Source organism: Magallana gigas, chromosome 2, assembly GCF_963853765.1.
Source record: "Magallana gigas chromosome 2, xbMagGiga1.1, whole genome shotgun sequence".
In the NCBI taxonomy this organism is placed as follows: domain Eukaryota; kingdom Metazoa; phylum Mollusca; class Bivalvia; order Ostreida; family Ostreidae; genus Magallana; species Magallana gigas.
In genome coordinates, this window is record NC_088854.1 from 26,272,496 (window position 1) to 26,295,587 (window position 23,092).

General features: G+C 32.3%; 1 protein-coding gene across 7 annotated transcripts in view; it reads right to left on the reverse strand.

Moving 5' to 3' along the window:
• The window catches only part of LOC105338747 (von Willebrand factor A domain-containing protein 3B), a 35,182-nt gene extending 12,106 nt beyond the window's left edge, over positions 1-23,076 (reverse strand). For 2 of the 7 annotated variants that reach the window (XM_066075885.1, XM_066075879.1), the window contains exons 1-24: positions 22,798-23,076; positions 19,566-19,805; positions 18,815-18,909; positions 18,172-18,422; positions 17,828-17,987; positions 17,616-17,684; positions 17,026-17,132; positions 16,591-16,826; positions 15,315-15,508; positions 14,739-14,893; positions 14,263-14,401; positions 13,545-13,775; positions 12,944-13,126; positions 12,651-12,784; positions 12,210-12,493; positions 11,717-11,752; positions 11,474-11,503; positions 10,204-10,332; positions 9,553-9,609; positions 7,407-7,455; positions 6,856-7,012; positions 6,602-6,723; positions 6,402-6,452; positions 5,798-6,281 (exon numbers count right to left, since the gene is read on the reverse strand). In XM_066075885.1, the coding sequence (XP_065931957.1) occupies positions 5,798-6,281; positions 6,402-6,452; positions 6,602-6,723; positions 6,856-7,012; positions 7,407-7,455; positions 9,553-9,609; positions 10,204-10,332; positions 11,474-11,503; positions 11,717-11,752; positions 12,210-12,493; positions 12,651-12,784; positions 12,944-13,126; positions 13,545-13,775; positions 14,263-14,401; positions 14,739-14,893; positions 15,315-15,508; positions 16,591-16,826; positions 17,026-17,132; positions 17,616-17,684; positions 17,828-17,987; positions 18,172-18,422; positions 18,815-18,909; positions 19,566-19,805; positions 22,798-22,879 (3,675 nt within the window). In that variant the 5' untranslated portion in view covers positions 22,880-23,076. Of the gene's footprint in view, positions 1-5,797; positions 6,282-6,401; positions 6,453-6,601; positions 6,724-6,855; positions 7,013-7,406; positions 7,456-8,846; positions 8,892-9,552; positions 9,610-10,203; positions 10,333-11,473; positions 11,504-11,716; positions 11,753-12,209; positions 12,494-12,650; positions 12,785-12,943; positions 13,127-13,544; positions 13,776-14,262; positions 14,402-14,738; positions 14,894-15,314; positions 15,509-16,590; positions 16,827-17,025; positions 17,133-17,615; positions 17,685-17,827; positions 17,988-18,171; positions 18,423-18,814; positions 18,910-19,565; positions 19,806-22,797 lie in introns of all 7 variants that reach the window. The other 5 variants (XM_066075880.1, XM_066075881.1, XM_066075882.1 and 2 more) reach the window with 5 other exon arrangements.
• Positions 23,077-23,092: the final 16 nt, after the last annotated feature.

The window sequence follows — 23,092 nt, forward strand, 5'->3', positions numbered from 1 at the left end:
TGAAACAGTGTTTGGACCTCATCACAAATCATCGCTGCTGACAAGACTTAGTTCTTGAACATAATTGATAAATTCGATGTAATGTATGCTAAAACATTGTTTTTCAAGGAAACTTATTTATAAATAGCTTGAAAATAGTCAGATTTTAAATGGTACGAACAATTTAGATATTTTTTGTAGTCGTATGTATTCCTACGCCAGAGTTCAATATAGTCTCGTTCAACTCAACGCTCGGCTGTCTCCGTAAATCTCCGACAAGCAGAGAGTCTCCCTTGCTTGTCGGAGATTTACAGTGTCAGCCGAGCGTTTGGTTGAACGAGACTATAGAGTTCAATATTGCTTGGATCCATACAATTTTCGATAAATATTTCTATTACTGATACATAGTTTGATTGAATTAATTTTATCTTTAAATATTATTTAAGATGATTCATATGGGGGGTTTCTCGACATTCTTGTCGAAAAAGTCCAAAAATTCATATTATAAAAATGTGCGTAATTCAAATACAAATTAGAAACTACATGTACTTGTCATGCAAAATAACATATCATTGATTTTAAAATAAATAAACATCGACAAAATCAACTCTCGTCAGTTCTTCAGTACTTTGATTTTGTTATTGTCATCGCCCAGTCGGTCTTCGTCATTGATGACCGTTCCTCTTTAACCTAAGTGGTGAGTTGGAGGAAGAGCTCACATTCTGAGTGTTTCAAAACAAAATGTTATAAAAAAAAAACAAAAACAAATAAAGGAACGGATTGAGGATCTGATTTTAAACAGACTGATGCCGTAGGTGATAGGATTTGACTTGAAGATAAAGTAAGGGAAAGTCACAGGGAAAGGTCTACTATACTATAATATAGCTCAAAGAAGGCCCTTTTATAAGTGGTAAAGGCAAAAGTAAAATGTCAAGAATTACTTACAAAATATTGTATTATTCAATTAATCATATTTGTCAATTCAGTTGAGATTAAGTCGTACAGTTCATCTCGTAACATATATACTTATTATGCTAAAAAGGAGAAACTAGCAATTGTGTATTAAATGGATTTTAACTGTATCAATTTTGTTCTAGCTTCAAAATTTCGAGATAATAAATGTTTAACTCAGTCTTCAAAAATAAAGTTCCGAGTGACCATCTTCACATTAAAAAGCTCCATCACATAAAAAAGCACCATCTTCATATAATAAAGCACCTTCTTCATATAACAAAGCACCATCATCACATAAAAAAGCACCATCTTCATATAATAAGGCACCACCTTCATATAATAAAGCACCATCTTCATATAATAAAGCACCATCTTCATATAATAAAGCACCATCTTCACATGAAATAACCACAGCATAATATAATAAAGCACCATCTACATATAAAATAGCCACATAAGGCAGCTATGGCGTTCCATATAAATGTATGTAAGAAAAAAAATTGCTTCAGTTTTAAGTACATTCACTATTATTCCCTTCCCATTTTAAATCATTTTTAGCGGAGATAATTTCTTTGTAAAAAAATAAAAACAACCGAAAAACATTTAACATATTAATTTCCATTTGAATATGATATATTGTAATGTAATAGCTCTAAAACGTTTTACTGAAGTAAAAATCTTAATGCAACCAATAATCGTGATGATATGCGAGCACTAATCAGCTATATAATTGGATTTACTTGAAAACAAATGATCATGCGAGCGTTGCATTCACTCGTTGACTACGTCAATTTAATGATGTGCGCAAGTTAACTGTTCGTTTATTGTTTTCTGTGCAACGCACGTATATCAATTATTTCATGATATCTCTTATATCGAGTTAATCATAACGATATTTTTTATCTCGTCATAATTTAAACTCAGTAAATTATTATATCTTTATATTTACATCTACGGAGTTTGATATTTCCTCTACGGAAACATTTAAACAACTTGATGAAATGCCTTCTTTGGTGCATGATTCACTTGGGATATGAAGTCAGCGACATTGCAGAAAAAATACATAACCCGGTTAGCGGGTTATGTATTTTTTTCTGCAATTATCGCTACCTTCATAACCCGAATGAATCATCAAAGAAAGCACTTTATTGTTTATATTAACATCTTTCTTTTAGCTTATTGATATTAATTATGAAAAGTTAGTAAAATTCACTAAATTTTACTGTAAGTACGTTAACTAAAAGAAACAGCCAAATCGTCTCCTGTAATACTTTGAGTCTGACATCGTCATGATTATTTCGTGCAGTCCGTGATTTTTCCTAGGTCGCTGTACTCAATCGATAAACAGGGCGTGTCGATATCTGTCCCGTCAGTATCTTGTCAGTTTCAACCGCTGTAGATTTCGACCAATCGATAAACGGGGCGTGTAGATTTCAGTCTGGCTGTTTCTATAGAGCTATGAATTAAATATAAGTTTCCGTGAGAAATGGGGGAATAATACTTGGTAGATGTAAATATAAATTACTGAAACAGCCAGACTGAAATCTACACGCCCCGTTTATCGATTAGTCGAAACCTACAGCGTCTGAAACTGACAGGACTGAGGTTTATCGATTGGTCGAAACCTACAGTACCGGAAACTGACAGGACTTTAAACGGATGTTTTAAAATCCTGATGACACTTAATTTTCAACCAGGAACAAAACTGAAATATACACGCTCCGTTTATCGATTGATAGAAACATACAGCGACTGAAACTGACGAAAAATCTACACGTCCCATTTCTCGATTGGTCGAAACCTTAAACAACCTAAGAAAAATCAAGGACTGCACGAAATAATCATGATGATGTCGGACTCAAATTCCCATAGGATCCACGATTTGGTCGTTTCTTTTACCAAATGTACATGTACTTATATGTACATTAGCAGTAATTTAGTGAAGTTTACTTACTTTGACTATCAATTTATTAACTTGTTGAAGGTAGCGATCATTGCAGAGAAAATTTACATAACCCGCTAACGCGTATTAAAATCATAATTAAGTGATAGTTCAAACTATAAATATTTGTTGATTTCTTCAAATAATAAATTTCCTTACCAAATTTTATCAATTAATTTGGGAAAATTACTAATTCTGTTTGGGGTGTCATATTTTTTTTTTAATGGCATGTGGCATGGGTATACGTCACAAAATAAATCAACATTTAAGTCCCCATCTTAAAACCTAAGTACATGTACATGTAGTTTTCGGATGATTGGAATTACTCTAGCTTCTTAAAAAGAGTTCTATGTGAGATTTTGGAACCAAAGAGTTTATATATCAATTAAGAGGCCTGGTGGTCAACAAATTGACATCAGATCTGCCTAAAACTTTGACACATAATATAATGGTGATAATGAATTTTATAATTTTACTTCTACTTCTGTAATACACGTAATTTAATTAAGGAAGCCTAGTGGATTCAAAGAAGAAGTTAAAATTTTTTTTTAATGAACAACAGACAATGCACAATGACCAGACAAAAAAGTAACCAGTAGCTATTGGTCACCTGACTAATTGACCCAATAAATCAAGGCTCGATCCACATTTTCTGCTCATACTAAGATTTTCTATGAGCATGTTTTTCTATTAAAATCTACACCATTTTTTATTTAAACAAATATTCTTAAATTAACTATGTTTTTTAAAAAGGGATTATATTCTAACTTGCTCTAATAGTGGTATATTTGTTCCAGTGAATTTCAAAACACACCATCCTAGATTCCTGTTGGCTTTTTTTTTTGAATGACTGTATTAACATGCATGCATTGACAAGACATTATAGAGTCAAACTTCGTTATCTGCAATTGAACTAAATGGGACTGTTTAAAAACTTCTTGATATCAGAGTATTTAAGATATTGAAGGCAAAATACTTAGAAAACAAGTGACTGGCTTGGACTTACAAATCACTTCGACATATCCATTGTATTTGAGATATCAGTGTTTGAGATATCAAAGTTCAACTGACGAGTGTACAAATCTTTACTCACCATACATAAATAATTGAAAAAAGGTATATTAATTATATACAGCTCAGTTGTAATAGCTGCATCGAGATTCAGAGGGCCAGGTTCAAATTTATGTCTGGTCTTTCATTTTTTTCTTCAACCGTGATATTAAAATTGAAAAAATCCACTATTCTACCAAATATTTCAGCAACCTGTGATGAAAATTAATCCTTTTGGATTTAATTTATTCCTTTAATGTAGGGGTAGCATTATCCTGAGGCAATTGATAAATTACATGAGAGTAACAGCTTTTTAATGTCAAACGATGAAGTTACAAATGCCTAAATTATTAAGCTATATTGTATATTGAGAGAAATCTATGGTTTTTCCCCAAAGATGGCGACCAAGGGGCTTGACTTAAACTGTAAAGTGTGGATTGGTCTGTATCATAATGTATGTGTGAACTGGTCAGTCCAACACTTATAAAACAATTCAATATCATAGTAGAAAATTAATAATTTTTCTGTAATTTTATTCTATGCACTGTGCAAATAGACAAATCTACATCAGTTTGTAGAATATCAACAACAATAAAAAGCTAACACTGAAAATAAGGATAATAATCACTTTTTTCATTACTTCCCAGAAAACTTTACTTTAAGTCAAACTTTAAGAGACATATATAAGAACTTAAGTAAAGTCAATTAAGAGAAAATTGGAAGGACAATAAAATGAAAATCAACAAAAAATCTATTTAAACCTTTCTACTGTTCCCATTATAGAAAATATACATTGAACAAAAACTGATTATTACGCTAAAAAAAAATAAATAATTAGAAAAGTCTACATATACATGAACATAAAAATCTATCACAGTCCAGGTGCATTTTCCACAAACTTTGCAATACATAAACATTTCACAGGTTAACCATTAAAACATGCAGATCATTATGCTATATAACATTATCCATGTTCATACAAATATACATGTGGATATGTCTGGCGGGAAGAAAATCCCATTCTGCAAAATTGAGCTCTTGGATAAACATAATACTGACTGATTCAAAGCGACTAGTACAGTCCATCTACTGGGCATGCATGATATACATGTATATATAGGGTACTCCGCATGAGAACTTCATTCAGTTTTTCTGCATGATGTACAAAATAAAAACCATTACACAGAAATACATGTACAGATACAATTACAATTCTACAGGATCAAAATGTCAATTTGTCATAAATTCAAGTCCTAATTGACAATTACAACTCAAGAAACAGAGGTATTTTCCTAATATCTAATGAATTATTTTCCTAATATTTTACAGTTTCTCTTTTTCTTTATGTAATGGTATATCTGATGATTTACCAATTATTTAATGAATTTCAAAAAAAAAAAAATTAATGATTCAAGTCTTTTGATTTTTCTTTTTAAAAAATTTATAAAGATCAATATTAAGACAACACTAAGTACTTCATCTCTTTTGATTACTCATTTCACTCAGGATATCTTTGTCATGATCATTATGATTTTTTATCTGAAAAATTGGAACAGAAAATTTTCCAGAAAGCTTGAGCAATTTGAGTTTGAACAACCATAACATCATATACGATATGAAACAATGTCTTTTTATCAAAATATATGTCCAGGTTTCAGGATAATGATCGTAATACTAAAATGCTGTACATGTAACAATCCAGCTGCTAGATATAGGTATATATAGCATAACAGAAGCCCATGCTGTACACAGACATGTATAATATACAGAGTACAAGTGTATATCAAGATTCCATGCATTTACATGTATGTATAATAATACTTCATAAACAAGGTCACTATTGGATGCAGGACTACGTTATTTTGGACTGACCTCATCGTCACGGTGAGAATAAGCGTTCAAACTGGACGCTACGCTAGCCTTGTCTTCGTATACATTCAGTTCATCGTCTTCCTTGTTACTCCTAGCTGGACTGGGACTTCTGCTAAGGGTGCGACTCCTTGGACTGCTGGGACTTATTGGACTTGCGCGAGAACGCATGCTTCCACTGCTTCTACTTCTTCCACTGCTTGCGCTGCTTCTGCTGCTAACACTGCTGCGTCTGCTGCTCCTGGATGAAGAACTCACGCTACTCCCTCGGCTACGATTCTTTAACAGGTCGTCGAAACTCTCCTGTCTGTTGGGATCAGAGGCCCGCCTCAAGTCCTCAGCCTGCTCCTTGTATTTCTCCCCTCTCGCGATTTCTTTTTCCAGGAGTAAAATGTCCTGCTCCCTGATTGGCCAGCCTGCATTATCTAGGGCTTTCATCAGTTTGACACGGTTGTCTTCGAATGACACAGGTTCAACAGAGTCAAAGCTGAAGGAGAAGAATGATGATAATGACGTATAGAATTAAAGAAATACCTGGTACATTTAGGAAACCATAAACAGTTTTGCACACAAGTGATAATCTTTTGTGTATTTATACATCACTTACTCAGACTTTGCTGACTCTGGCAGTGAATTCCACACAATCTTATTCAGTCTCCTGCAAAATAATCATTATATGTTGTGAAACAGTTTAGTTTTCCCCCTTGATTTATCAGGTATTGGTTATTTTCTTTATACAAATTTGGTTTTTTTTTCAGTTACATGTATCTTCAGGATTGTAGCATATTTGGTCAAAGAGCTACTTACGCTTTGTACAGGTCTATACACTTCTGAACTTTCTTTTTGTAGCCTTTCAAATCCACCGCTGTTGGGTTGACCAAAGTAATTTGATTCTTAGTTCTACTTGACACATGGGCTACTGGTAATATCTGTAAAAGTACACACAGTCTCTAAAAAATCTAGCTCTATCTTAAATAAAAAAAAAAAAAAATTGTAAAGGATATAAAAGCCAAAATTAAAGTTACCAGAACCTTCCTAAATACTTGTTAACTATTTTTTACCTCATCAAATACTTTAGCCACAACATGTTTATCAAGGATGGGCACATATTTGGTTTTGTGGGAGACCATGGTGGGGGAGAGAGCATCCAGGATGGTCAGTTTTCTGGCCACCAGTCCATTTTTACTGAGCCACATCTTAGATGACATCTCCTTAGTCCTGGAATTAAATTACAAGCAATTACAATCATGAATTTCAATAATTTTGTGGGTTTATATTACCTGGTAACACATTTACCATATCATCATTTTTATTTGAAGATGGTCATTGTTCGTGGGTAGCCAATTTTTCATTGGTTCATGGGGACTTTATTTTGTTAGTAGCAACTTCGTGATAATTTTAATAAATATTAAACAAATGCTTGGATATATGTTTGTTGGGATATAAATTCATGGGCTAGGGTTAAGCATGAAAGCCATGAACATTGGTTCCCCATGAACAATGATGATTCTACAGCAACCCGTCAACATATCTTAAAAGAATATTAATCAGTCTTTTGGGTTTCAAAATTTTTTATAGCAGAGATTAAAATTTTATCATGAAATAATTGTACCTGATAACTTTCTTTTTCCTTTTCTTTTTATTTGCATCTTCCTCTGCTTCTGAAATTGCAAAGAAAATTACTATGAAAAGGAATAAGTCAAAATATCATATGATAATACAAACACATAACAAACTCTGAAATGATTCTTAAGAGTTAAATTTATGCAACCTTATTCTATATAATTGATAAAAATCTGATGTATAATTCATTACAGTATCAAAATCATCTTGGATTAATTAATAAAAATCATACACTAGCTAAATACTGAAGGACCTATAATGCTAGACTGGACAAAAATATTAAATTTTGTTACAGACCAAATCCCCAACAGAACAAAAACAGAATATAAGGATCTAGCCGGCATGTTTATCTTGATGGTTAATTAATTTTTAGACCTAAAATGACTCAACTGAAACAAAACTTAGTTGAAGGATATTACTTTTTCTCGTACCAATATATTTTTAAGCTCAATCCTAAAATTGTATGGGAGATTGAATCATTCATGACATTGACCCTTACAGAATGCATGCTGATCATTTCATCAAAGAAAAAACAAAAGTTAAGAGTAAATTCCTTATTATTTTCTTTTAATTAAAAAGTTATACATCATTAAATTGGCACAGACTGGCAGACAAGGAAGTTTTTGAAGTACACGATAATTGTATATATACATGTACAATCTTACTAAAATACTTGCTGGGATACATATATATCTATAGTATGTACTTTTCAATCAATAGTTATTTCATACATACACACAGCAAAATGGCCATGTGTTTTAAGTGTAGTTAGTTTGTTTTACAACACTTAATATGTTAAACATTAATCAGTTAACAACCAGTTAGGAATTATTAGATGGGTTATATCACCAGAAATTCACAAAGGATAAGTTTATTCTAATGAAAAACTGAATTTGAATCAGAGATTGCAGTTCAACAACAGTTAAATCTTGGTTAAGAAAAAACATGATTTAATAGCCAACTCAGTCCTGTATGAATAAAGTGGTACTAGTAACTATGTAAACATTTTGACATGTCTTTATATTCCTATTGCAAGTTCCTACATCTCTTTCAAATATAAGGTCTAATCGCCTGAATTGTAATTTTTTCAGCATACTGATATCTGAAATATACACATTGTCAGCAAAGCTGTGGTGCCTGCTAATAATGCATATCATATACTCAGTAAATAAAAGTTTGATTCATTAATACTGATATATTTAGCATCTGTTTGAAAGATACAAATTTGTGAAAAGCCTTCGATTAAAAAATTACAAGTGTTGATAGTTGCAAAGCTTTGAAATCTTATGCTGCATTGTAGTCAAATGACATTTATTCTTATCATTTCCCATATACATTAACTGAAATCAATACAGTGAATTCATTATGTTGTTTTTTGATTAATATATAAACTTGTTAAAGCAAACATTATAAACTGAACTATGTATACCATCTGGATCCACCACATAAGGGGACATATTGAATCTCTGTAATACTAAGGAAAAACAAAAACATCCACAACGTCAGTACAAAAGAAGTGAATTATACAGCTAATATACAGTGTATAGAAAGACAACATTGGTTTGAACATGCTTTCAAAAGTTATTTTTCAATACCATGAAAATTAAAGAAAATACTATAAATAAATGAACTTTCATTTGCATTAGCAAGAGCATTCATCAGTTTTGCAAGATCGAGCTTCATAATTGCAAATACAATGTACTTTTAAGTATGGTAAGTTTAATTGATCTTTATGTTTGTCTCTTGAATGTACTTCTACTATAAAAAAAAATTTAGTCAAGGAAATATAAATTTCTGCAAAAGTTTGTCAATGAAAAATTCAATAATGTCATTGCTATGAAAAGTTGGTAAAAATGGCACATATATTACTGGTGCGTACATCAATATTTGAAATTTTTTAGTAAATTGTAAAATGATATCTGAATATTAAGTACATTACAGTTTTACTGAAATATCAAGGTATGTTCAAAATTAGTTTTGAAAGCAAGTTCAGAGATTGAAAGTTTTGAAAAGAACTCTACATATTGAAATACAAGGAGATTCCACATAGTAGACTGTTATGTTTCATTATATAGAAACATTAGGGGTCTATATCTACAAATCAGGCTCTAATACCAGGAATATACATATGATACCATTGTCTGATTCATCTACATTCAGTAGATCAGGTGATAGACAGAATTTCTGTAGAACTGAAAGCAAGATGTTATAATGAAGCATAAAGCAAACAAGAAATTCACCTCTTTGCATTAAACTTTATACATGCACCAAATTTATAAGTTAAAAATTTTTAAAATTGACAAAACTCAATTTAAATGATTTTTTTTCCCCAATTTAATGCATTGGTTTAATTTTTTAAAATTTTAATTCTTAATTTAAGAAAATTAAAAAATTAAGCTCTTTTGTAAAGTATCAACAAAATGATAAGAGAATTTTGTTCAAAGGTGATAAATTTTGATTCTAAGAGTTGAAGAAGTGATTTAAATGTAGAAAGACTTAGATGTGCATTCATCAGTGAGAAAGTCAAGAAAAAAAATATTTTACAGAAAGGAACAAATAAAATTGAAAGAGAAAATAATACGATACCTATGATTATGTAGAACTTATTAAGAATGAATGTTTATTAAGAGTTTTAATGATTCAAAAATATTCAGTAAATATGAATTGTTGATTCCCAGAATACCAGAAAACAATTCAAGAGATGTCGCTCAAGGATTGCAGAAAACTAAAGAAATGAATGTCAGATTCAAGGAAAATTCCATATGACATTGTTTTTGAGGACATACCTAATGCTAATTCCTTTTGTCTTTCGGCTTGTTTCTCAAACAAGGATCTGGTTTCAGGCAGTAGCCATTCATTGGGTGAGAAACGCCCACTGCTGTTCAATGTGCGTAGCATGCTGGTTTTGGTGTGACCTAAACATGAAACAACAAAAAACGGTGAAATAAAAAATTGAAAAATAAAAGCATTAATTGTGCTCTTAACGCATATCATTGACTGACACATCATAACAAGGGCTTACAATTGCATTAATAAAAAAAAAATTCTGGCATGCAATAATTTTCATTGCCCAATCTTATATTCTTATAAACATTATACAATTATAAAGCTATACATAATAACTGAACTGAATACTGCTCCTTTATTTTTTGTGGGCATTACTGTTTATAAAAGTCATGCATACTGGTAGAAATTAAAGCTTTTTAATTGTCACATTCTTCAGAATGTACCTGAAACATTCAATATTTAGTCTGGTATTTCATTAGAATTGAGAAGTGATGGTAACTTTAGAAACTATGATGATAATTATACAGGATTACAGCAATGATTATCTGCATGGTTTCAGCAAACATATCATATATTCCCGTACATATGTAAAGGCATGCAGTCTTTGTTGAGGAGAGCTATTTCATGCAAATAAAAATACATGTAGATTTTAACTAAAGAAAATTGACTGAATCTATAGAACAAATATAATTTATATTCATAGACAAATTGTTTTTACAAAGCTGGTATAATTGTAAGGTTATGCAGTTATCCCCCCTTGACTATATCATCATGAAGGCTGACTTGTAATAAAGCATGCATACACATACACGTACAAACACTGAGTACAAAAGGGAAACATGCTAATCGAGGAACATTTGTAAAATATATGTAAATCATAATCTTTTTTGGTCATATATAAATAGTTATACCACAGCACTGCAACCAATGATGGCACTTTGCTCTGACTTAAAGGAGCATCTTTAATTACCAGTAAACTCCAAACACTCTTCAGTCTTGTTAGTCATTTCGTTGACAAGCAATTAAACCAGGTGCACCAACTCTAATATTGTTCAATTCCATACATTTCATTTGATAAAAACACTACTGCAAGTCAAATTACCAGTACTATAGCAATTAATCTGGGAGGTACGGGGTAAGTAAATGTAAAACACATTAATTAAACTGCAACAGAAATAAAGCTGGTCTTCGTATACTATATAATTATATACATATATATATATGTACATGTATATCATACAAATTGATTACAAGGCGTGTACAACATACCAATGTGACGGTTCATTTTTCTCTTATAAACTGTGAATTTAAAAACAATCAGTTTTTAAATATTGACTCAGATAAGTTTAACCATCATGCCTTTAATAATTAAGTATCAATTCATAAATACATTCTTTAATCAATCAAATTTTTAAATATCTTAAGAAGATTTATTATAATGAGAATGTTGATTAAGAAACTCTCTTTTTCAGCAGAATTTGAGTTAGTGTTGAAGCACTGAACAGCTGGTACCTGATCTCAGATGTGCTATGGAAAGCTGTTTTTCATCTGCACAAAACCGATAGCTCATGTATTAAATTTGCTCCTTAAACTTCTATTTACAGGTAATAAAAACATTTTGAAAAGATGTTCTTTTAATTGTTGATCACTCTTTAAAAAAGTCATAACTGTGTTTCTTAAAATCTGCATGAAACTGAGACAATAAAAAAAGAAATCCATTTAATTTTCAAATTAAATATTTAACTTAAATAAATTAATCTATTATGGTAATTTGATTTTTGGGCATTAAACTACGGTAGCCTCATTGAAGGGAGATTCAAGAGCTCAAAGAGGTGTACCTCAAAAGTTTTGGTTTACTTAAAAAATTTTGTGAATGCATAATTTTTTTCGTTGAGATACAAACAAATCATGCTTAAAAGATGTGACATTTTGTGAACTGGTGGTTTTTTATTTTACTCCACTACTCCATTAAAAGTTTCATAACATCACAATAACAAACACTTACTTGCACTAAGGCCTGCCTTGGAGGATGCCGACAGTGACTTCGAGCTGCGGGGGCGTGATGATCGGGGCCTTGCTGATTGAGGTCGCCCTGATGAAGGTGTGGGGCGGAAATCTGACGATACAGAGGGTCTAGCTGATTTTGGGGGAGTGGGTGTGAATCGGGGGGACTGGACTGGAGGGGCACTCTTTGGCCTGGGGGGAGGGGATGGAGTGGAGCGGTACAGATCTTTAGTGTCCAAGGGAGGAACTGCTGATGTTCGGTCTGTGTTGGATATCACATGATCCCTGTCAATGTATAAACACTGAATTAATTTTCTACTCAGAGTTTAATGCTTTGGGTTTTACAAAGAGAAAGCACAATTTGATAAATACTATTACTGTCTGTGCATTTTTTCTTTGGTTAGAATGTTTTATAAAATAAAACACTTGTTAGTACATGTACCTGCTGCATCTCTTCATTTCTGCCAATTCTTTTTTGTAGGAGAGATTGGAGCATTCATCTCTCAGCTCCTCTACCTTGTCTAAAGACTCCAATCCTCGCTGGATCTCATCTTTAATCAGGCGGATATCTTCACTCTAGAAGGGAAAAAATGCCAGTTAGATAATTCAAAACCATTTCCTGCTTAATCCGGAATTGCCTTGGAAACGCAGTAGTGAAGTAGCCAACTAAGAAGAAAAAAGCAATTTAAGGGGGATAACTCAATCTGTGTACTGAAAAAGAAATCAATAAGTTACCTCCCAAGACTCAGGTTGGTCAAAATCTTTGCCTTTTTCAGAGAAATAATGATATCTTCCACCTGTAGCCTTTGCAAGGTCAAACAGGAACTCATTAGCCTCCTTGTCGTTGCAGTTGAAGGAAATGGCATGAACTGGTACTGTGTGGTGCATCTGTACTTGAGCAATGATGGATTTGGGTGGCTGTAAGAAGATTTGGAGTTTTATACTTTATCAATGATACAAGCAAGTCATAGCATTTGTTATGTTAGAAATATAGATCACAATGAATTGAATTCTGTACTTGAGCAATGATGGATTTGGGTGGCTGTAAGAAGATTTGGAGTTTTATACTTTATCAATGATACAAGCAAGTCATAGCATTTGTTATGTTAGAAATATAGATCACAATGAATTGAATTTTTTTTGGGTCACATTTTGTACAATCTAAAATTTTAGAATAACGATTGTGGTTTCTAAAAAATATCCTGTACTTTCATCCACATTGATATCTCAAAGTGTACATACCATGCCACCATAAGCTTTTTTTTTATCATCACAAAATATCAATATAACAAATAAATTACATGTAATATCAAACATCACTGTATGTCCTGCTCACCTGGTCTGGCCTTCCGTCAGTCAGTAGATAGATAGCCTGGGTCCCTGGGTCAGACAGAGCGTGCTGCAGAGCGGCGTAAGTATTAGTGGAGCCCCAGCATGACAGACCCTGGATCCACTTCCAAGCCCCCTTCAGACTCAGCTCAGATATGTCCGTCAACCGGTTCTGCCAAGCGGTAGCTTTAGAGTTGAAGGAGATCAAGTTGAATTTCTTCTTGTGTCTGATTTGCTCCTGTTGATTTCAGAAGATGAACATACATGTATATAGGTATTCATAATGTATATTGACATAAAAGCCTACATTTTTCTACACATGAAATATCCAGATTAAAATAGGTTATCAGTGATTGACATTTTTAACTATCACATGAAAAAAATTGTTAACTGCACCTTGTGAGATTGTATTAATGATCGAAATTTTATCTTTAGAGCATGTACATATAAGATATTTTAAATCACTGGAATGCACTATGTTAAGTTCTGTGGATGACGAACTTAACTTCTTATACAGTAAAACACGGTTATAGCGAACACGCTCATAATGAATTGACGCTTACTGCGAAGTGATTTTTATTCCCCGAGACTTAATTACATATCGTAAACTTGACATATATAACGAATTACTCTTATCACGAAGTAATTTCTCACGTCCCTGGCACTTCGTTAGAAGCGTGTTTTACTGTAATTGATAGGCAAAACACTTTGTAATTATTTCTAACCTGCATGAGCAGAAACAGTTTATCCTTGAGGTATTGAATACTGGGTAACATGGAGGCCGAGGTGTCTATCAGGATATAGATCTGGTCCTCAATAACTGTACCAAACAGGGCCCTGCTCCCTTTGTTCAGCCAGTCAATCCTACAACATAGAAAATGGTCATTTACACAGTAATATGAATGTGTGGAGATTGAATTACTGTATTTTGTATCTAATTAATATGGCATCTGCAATCATATTTGGAGATTTCATGCAGTCTGAAATAATATTAGACTTAATGTTTGTTCAGTTGAAGAGTTACATTAATATGGATTAAATATTGTGCTTTATTGTTTTATCCACAAGTTCATCCAAATCTTAAATGCAGAAAAGATATCAGGCTACATATAGAACTAGAATGAATCAAATAAAATTTAAGGTTATATACAGTTTGTTCGGAAATCCATGCAGGAAAAAGTATATATGATAAATACTGTACCTTTGATGGAAAGAGTTGACAGCCACTGTCATTTTGCGTTCGTAGTCTCTATGAAGTTCTGGGGTGACTTGAACATGAACCACTCTACCATCTCTCCACTTCACAATGGGGAATCGATCACAGTATCTAGCATTCACTAACTTGGTGTGCTTTACCTGCAAAGGGACAAATGAATTATATACTTGATGTCTACAACTCATAGAGGGCAGTTCAAATGAGCAAACATCAGAATAAAACATTAATCAAAGAAACAGAATGAATTACTGTCTATTTGTCTGTTGTATTGACCTCATTATAAAAGAATATGAAAACCTAAAATCACATTTATTTTCTTACATTCATCTTCACTATAGCCATGAATTTGATGCATTATTCTCATCTAAGATTAGAATTATTAATCGAATTTGGCTAAGGAAGATGTACATGTATTACATTATCCATAAATCTCTCTCTCTCTCTCTCTCTCTCTCTCTCTCTCTCTCTCTCTCTCTCACACAAATAAATAACAACTTCAATTTATGTAAAATGCAGTAATTCATTCTGTCATTCTGTTGGTCCTATACTGCACTGACTTACAGCGTCTGTTTGAGTATTTTCCGGTGGCTTCATGTTTATGTCAACTGCACCATCCTGGTGTTTAAAAGCCACGGATCCTAAGACATCAAACAGCTCCAGTTTGCGTGCATTCAGCCCATATTTCCCCAGCCATTCCTTTGTTCCCATGTACTGCTCTTCTAGGACTTCTTTATCCCATTTAGTGATTTTCGATTCTACAATGGAAAAAATCAGAGACTTTATCACCTAATCTGAGAACTTTATTGGCAAAGCATACTCACAATGAATTATTGATCACATTTACAGGAATTTAATTTTTTTTTAATCCCAATTCCGGCTGCAGAGACAAATTATTTTCTGTCATCATGAATTATTCAACACTTACAAATTCATCTTGTTTGTGCAGATACAGTGTACATGGAAGTTGATTGTAAATTGAGTGGACAAGCTAGTGTTATAAATATTCAGATTCAAATCTAAAGTTTACATAATTATCCATTAGATATTTTTTGAGTATGACACAAGATTTAAACTAAGTGATTGTAATAAAATGAGCTTTGTGTAATCATACATATTTAATACAACCATGTAATCTGAAAAAGAGTGTTGTATAAAAAAAGATTTTTTTTTCTGAGCTAGTGTACTGATTTTTAAAGATAATGATAACAAGTGCATGTAGTAATGAAGATTAACATTTTTATCTATAGAAATAAATCATGCAATATATCTAAAAAAAGATTTTTACACATGCAAACAACATAGATGACATTAAATCGTGTGGAGTTTGCCTTGTGTATATATGCTAAATTTGTAACAACCTCTGTCACTTTTTTCTCGAGGGATATATAATCTCGAGTTCCAAGGTCCTGTAAAATTTTCAAACAAATCTAACAATCAAAATAAAGCTCATGTCTCAAAGAAAGATAGTATGTCATCTTCTTCATTTAACTAACTTAATCTTGATCATCCATAACTAATTCCCTGAAAGGATATATATATGCTGTGAACTGATATATATCTAATTGAATTGCAATTTGTTTAGTAACCTTCAAGAAATATTTAGTTGATTTGCCATACATTTACTTGAACAAGATAGCTAGTTGACCGGGGTATCTACCTAATCCCAAAGAGCACTCAGGAAAAAAATCAATTTGAAATTACTGATAAACATGACACATATCCTACAATATTTATTCCATTAACCATCATCACACATAAATCAAAGTAAAACTGAAACTCGGCTGCACTTTTTAATATGATAATCCATGAAAAACTCCTATGTTATATGAGTTCTTACCAATTTGTATTTTGGGTTCAGGAACTTGTTCTGTAAGGGCCTGAATCTGGGAGCGGACATTTCTGGCCTCCTCCAGCTCTTCGAAGATCAGCATCACATCCTCCCTCATCCCTGCCCCTGGGGGAACACCCCCAAAGGTCTTCTTCTTAAGGACGATGTTGGCTTTGTTTGTTTTTGGATCCAAAGGTTGTCCCTCATAGGCATCCATTTCCATGACAACTGCATAGGCATGGAATCTGGAAATACATGGAAAAACTTTAACTATCATGGTATTTAGAAAACACTGAGCCCCTTCATCTTGAGAATAAAAGTTTTGTAAGTTAATCAAAATCCATCAGAACTGAATTGGAATGAAAGGATTCAGTTTTAATAAATTGCTTAAGCATTTCATTTTTTGAATTAAAAGAATGATTTTGAAATTTGTAATGTTCTTACTTTGAACCAATTCCTCTTGCGAATTCTCGCAAAAACCTGACAATGTCTGAGGAATCACAGTTGTAGGACACTAAGTGAAGAGGAATCTTCCTTGAACAGGCCTGAACCTAAAAAATTACAGATAAAACTGATTTTATAGATGCCTCGCATAAAACTTTATTACAAGAAACTGTACACCAACTTTTATTCATGTGGGAGAAATTTCTGCATGGTTCGCTAGAGCCTTGTTGTCATGAATATTTCTCGCTGAAAATCAATTCTTGTCGTTTGATTGTTAAAACAACATGGTTGTGGATAAGGCTTGGTCACAAAAATTAGTCGTCGCAAACCAATTTATCTTTAGTAAATCTAATAAATCATGAAATAAAGTTGTCGCAAATAAAATTTGGTTTACAGTACTTGTATATCATAAATTATATATCAAATATGGTAATGTCATGAGATTACCAGGTAAGATTTAAATCAATTTAATCTGCGTACAGTAAAACATACAGATATGAAAGTTTTGCAATCAAAAATATAATTTAAGTTCTAATATGACAAACTTTAATAGTGTATTGACTAATGACCAGTTTTTTCAATTAAATTACCTTTTCTTTTAACAACTCTTTACAGGAGTCGATAGAATTACCCTCAGTGAACAAATAGACTGCTTCATTCTACAAAACCAAAAAATAATTATTAAGTACAAGCTATAGCATGTATCCAGCCAATTTATGATTATTTGTTTTTTGGATGACACTAATTAGTATGTACGATACTCCAAAGTTTTTTCCAATAAATGGCTAATCGACCAGCTTACATGTTGGTCTGTCATGGCTTTGAGCACTGCCTCAGCTGTGGCTGTCTTGGACACTGAGGCTAACCTGTCCAACTCCCACAGCCAATCAACCGCTCCCTGTATTGTGTCATGGGTCACCGGAACACACTCGGGGTGATACATTTGCATATCATCAGCTGACCTGCAGGATCCAATCACAAATGCATTTACATGTATATACACATAAAGTAATTGGGAGCTTGAAGCATTTTACTCGAATGCATACATCTTTACTTTTCCAAAAATGTACTGTATATATATGTATATCAACAAAAATACCACTAATTCTTGTTCTCATTTAATCAAAACCAAGTACATGTACTTACCTTATCAAATTGAATTTTGAAATTTGCGTCAGTTGCTCATAGATGACAGTTTCTAAAGCTATTCTGTATTGGTCAAACTGCTGTGGAGACATGTTGCGGATGTCTAGAACAATGGTGATGGCCTTCTCCTCAATGACTCCAAACAGACGTCTGCTCTCAGTGGTCAGCCATTCCAGTCTCCTATTGAACAGGTGGATAGCCTGGGTCAGTCTTCCCTCGATCTGTTTCAGCATTTCTCGTCCACAGGTTATCTAAAGGTAAATTTGTATATCTAGCTGAAATTATAGCCACTCAGCATTGGCTCTGAATTCTATTATTTGAGGTTCCTTTTAAAATTACCATAATGAAAAAAATGATCTACATGTAATTGAAAGCAAATTAACATGACTACATGTGGTGTGTAAATCCCTATAGGTTTCTCTAGCATGCTTTAATGTTTAAAGATCGATGTTTATGCATGTAATCATTGTTTTTTACATTAAAATATGTGTTCACAACACGTATTGTAGGTCAATTTCATGTCCCCTAAACCTAAGTTTCACATATGATCTAGCTTAATAATTGTCTGCATAAATATGTCATTGAAATTTCATAGCTCTGCTTTAAAACTTGAAATCTATATTTTTCTATAAGGTATATTTACATTAAATGTTTTTCCTTCCCCAGGATGAAACAAGGTGCTGAACAATCCAGTCCCATAGCGAGAAGATACTGGTCTCTTTAGAGTTTTATCAAAGTCTGAAAAATAACACACAATATTGTGCAAAGGCTTAAAATATATTTAACACATTAAAGAGGGATGATGTTATGGCTATTCCTAATTTTTTTCTTGAAATTACAAATAAACTATATATTGCTTTGTAGAATAAAAATTTGTACATTTTGGCATATTATTTGACTTTTCTCTATATAATGTTATGTCATGATGATATTTCATTAAATTACTAGAGAATCATTAGACAAGTTGTTTTGTTCTTCTAACATACCACATAAAAATGATCAGTAAACTACGTTGTTTAAAATTACACAGTAATGTTGAGGTAAACACTATATACAAAAAATATTGATTAATTGATGAAAATATAATAGTTAGTCTAGTACACCACATTTTAATAGACCATTGTCTGCCTGAATTTCCATAAAACCAATCCATCAAAACACTTTTCATTATACCCTCTTGTAATAAAAGGTGTATGAAATTGGTGTCTGAATCAATATCTAACATTTTGCAATCTGTTTCATGCATGTTTGGTCACTTCAAGATTATAGCTAGGTTTTTACATTTTACTATCCAGTTCATCAGCTGGTCCGCAATAGCTATGCGGCGTGTGCATATAAATAAATGATGCCAACAAAGCAAGTTAATGAATTATTAAGTAAACAAATACATGTACCATCACTATGTTTAAATCCAATGACTGGTAAGATCTGGAAAAATGTCAAGCGGTTTTTCTTGAGGCCGTAATTTTGCAGCCATTTTTTTGAGGAGATGAGGGATTTGACGTCCAGCTCCCAGTCTTTGGCTGGGGTTTTCTTGGCGCTGACCTCTGGGTCGTATGATTCATCCGAAGCCTTGACCACAGCATTCCTAATGGCAGGAGATTTGTCAAGGTGACGAATGTCAAAGGTCACATCTGCATAACAAGAAATCGGATCTTATATATATATATATATACTTTACCATTACACACTACATTTTACATTAGTCATCATGTTCAAGAATTAAAATTTTACATTGTCAAATAAATTTATTCATGGGAATTTGATGGAAATGAAAAGAAAGCAGGATTGTGCAAGGAAAAAGAAAAACATATCGGTTTTAATTTAAATGATTTGTCCAAAGAATAAACATCTAGTCTACCCTTTAAATTTTTCAATGCTTTGGCATAATGAAGGGGCTTTTCACTTCCTTTGGCTGTCAATATTTATCAAGCAAATACTCTTTCTACCTACATGTGCTTATCGGAAAATCAAACATTTCAAAAGTTGTTTCAGACATGATAATTGGTGTACAACTGACAGTGGTATATTGTTTTGTTTAAATGCACATGTTCTTAGATTCTAAGGAATTGCACATGGGAAACACGATGTATCATTCAGCAAACAATGAGTGTCTCAACAATCATTCGATTCCCTCCATTGTTATACTTTGGACTTCACTCTTTTATAAAATGCAGACATACAGGTATCTAACTATGTGTCTATATGTCTTCTTTGCTAGCCGCGGTATGAATAAAAAATTATGGACACATTGCACAGTTTTATTCTAAAGACACAGAGAACCCAACGTTATTAAATATGCTGCTAACTCTACACTCTTGTGATTAATGGTTAAAGTATGATACAGTTAATGCAGGTTGACAAAGAAAGTTTATCAAACTGTTGGCACAGTGTTTGGTTTCTATGTGGAGAGAGTAATGAATTTCTAATTCATCCAGAAAATGTTTTTCTTCGAAGGGGGCATATCTAATCAGCCATTCTGAGTTTATGGACAAGATTATCATCAATCAAAGCTGACTGTAGTTGTCAATATTTATTCTTACTCAATCAATTTTCTTAAACTAATAATTGTTACAGAAAATCTCAAGTAAAAAAAATAGATACATGTAACTTTCAATAATAACAAAGTTGAATAATTTAATTATGTAATCTACATACTCCAATCTACAAGAATTAGTTTGGCTAATAAATGATACTTTTTTTAACAGTATGTAATTTTCATCTGTAAAAAAAATGCATCTGCTGATCTGATTCAATAAATTAAACCACTACAAAAATATCAAACATCAATTTTTTCAAAGTACCAGTTGAAATAAAAAATTGAAAGCACCTGCGAAAACCATTAAAGAATATTCTAATATTTAGTTGACCAAGAGATACAAATAATCCAAATTTATGTCCTTCCTTAGGGCAAGTGGATCTCATTCAATATGTTTATGCAGTTATCTTTTTAAGATATAAAATCTGCAGGTCTCAGGTGTGATTTGTCATGCTGTAATGCGGATCGATATCTCCAGCGACAAGATAAACACAGACACTATCCAGTCCTTAATGCTGCCAGAAATACCCGGTCTTGAATACTTTAAAGCTCAGCACCTTAAACCTAATGAATAGCTATGGGTCTTTTGACTGGATTAGGATTACTTTTCATACAGTGCCTGCTAACATGCACTTCCTATGAAGACAACAATACTTAGGTGTTGTACTGCATGCAATGACCTGGTATTGACTACGTATTAATCCCTTATATACGGAGCTAAATACTTGCATTCATTGCTTTAAATCATCAAATACTGGTAGTGCATTATATTCATCCTCAAGGAACTCACATTAAATATATTAAAAAGTTTATAATGTCTGATTGTCAAAATGAAAAATATCATGTTATAAGAATTCTTTTCTTCAGAAAGTTAGCATAAAAATTTTAACAAATTTTTATCACCTATTATATGTAATATATCTGCCATATTAATGCCAATTAATATTATAATCCAGATCTACATTGAATCACCATAAAGAATATTGTAATGATTAAGTAATATGTCTTTCATCATGTCAGAGGTTATATAATTACATAAATATGAAGATTATTTTCGTGTGGGAGCAAAAATATAATGATAAATATATATATAGTTGAAGTAATATATACTGGAAAAAGAAGTATCATTAATTTGCCCTATTAATTTTCATAGGTTTAACTTTTGGTTAGATTACATTTTTTTACTATAATTTCTTAAATGTATTACCCGTAATTGAATGTATAAATATTTTATGAAACACAATTTTATAAAATACATAATGTAGTGTGGGTTTCAAGGCTTTATATCTTATGTATTAGTTTTCTGTATTAATACAGTTATAATGTATGGTTACAGAGGTAATACAAATTCATATAAAACATTTGCTTCCATGCATTACTTGCCCAATGCTTGTTGTGGTATAATTCTGGACAATCAAACATATAACAAAAGCACTAATCAAAACACATGACAATGTGTTAAATTGTTGTTAGAATATCTTTTAACCCATCAAATGCCAGTAGTTAAATTGCTATTGATGCACTGTTAAACATGATTTAAATGATCATTTGTGTGTTGTTATTTTTAAATGTTTAGCTTTATCTTAATATAACTTATAAAGAATATATATCTCATTCACTCTAGTTCACAGTTCATTAAAATCTTGCATCTTTGAATATCTTTATTTTATTTTTTTTGTTAACAGACAGATATGATTGGTAATTTTATTACATATATTATAACTGCAGTATACATGTGCATTATATGTATATCTGTAAACATACTGTCATGCATTGTTTTCATTAACCCATGCACCTCAAAGAATAATGGGCTAAATTACGATGTTTAAGTCAAAACATGCAATGTGAACTACTGACATCAAATATATATGGAAGATCATGCATTATGGCTTACCTGATTTCACTATTGAAAATAAAGAATAACTTTGGATAATTTGAAAATGATAGAAACAGTCTTAGGATACATGATATAAAGATGAAATAGAGTTCTACATATTTTCTATGGTCTTCCACACTAGTTCGCCCCTACTTCACTTTTCCTTTGATTTTTGGATAAAGAAAAATGTACATAATTAACAAAATCTTACTCTGTGAGTAGGCATTCTTTTTATACGGATCCAGTGCCAATAATTTGGACGGTGACGTGTTTTTTCTGCTTTCATACACCATGTTTCAATAAACACTATCACCGATTATGTTTTAAACTTTGTCAGATCCCTTAAATCCGGAAGCCTAACGCAAATTATCTCTCATGCCACCTGCCAACACAGAGCAACAACCTCCATCTTGTTTACAACAGTTGCCCGGCATTCGGAACACCTTTGGATCTTTACCCGCCTTCTTTTCGTCTGCTGGAGATCCGAAAGTCCCGATATCATATGA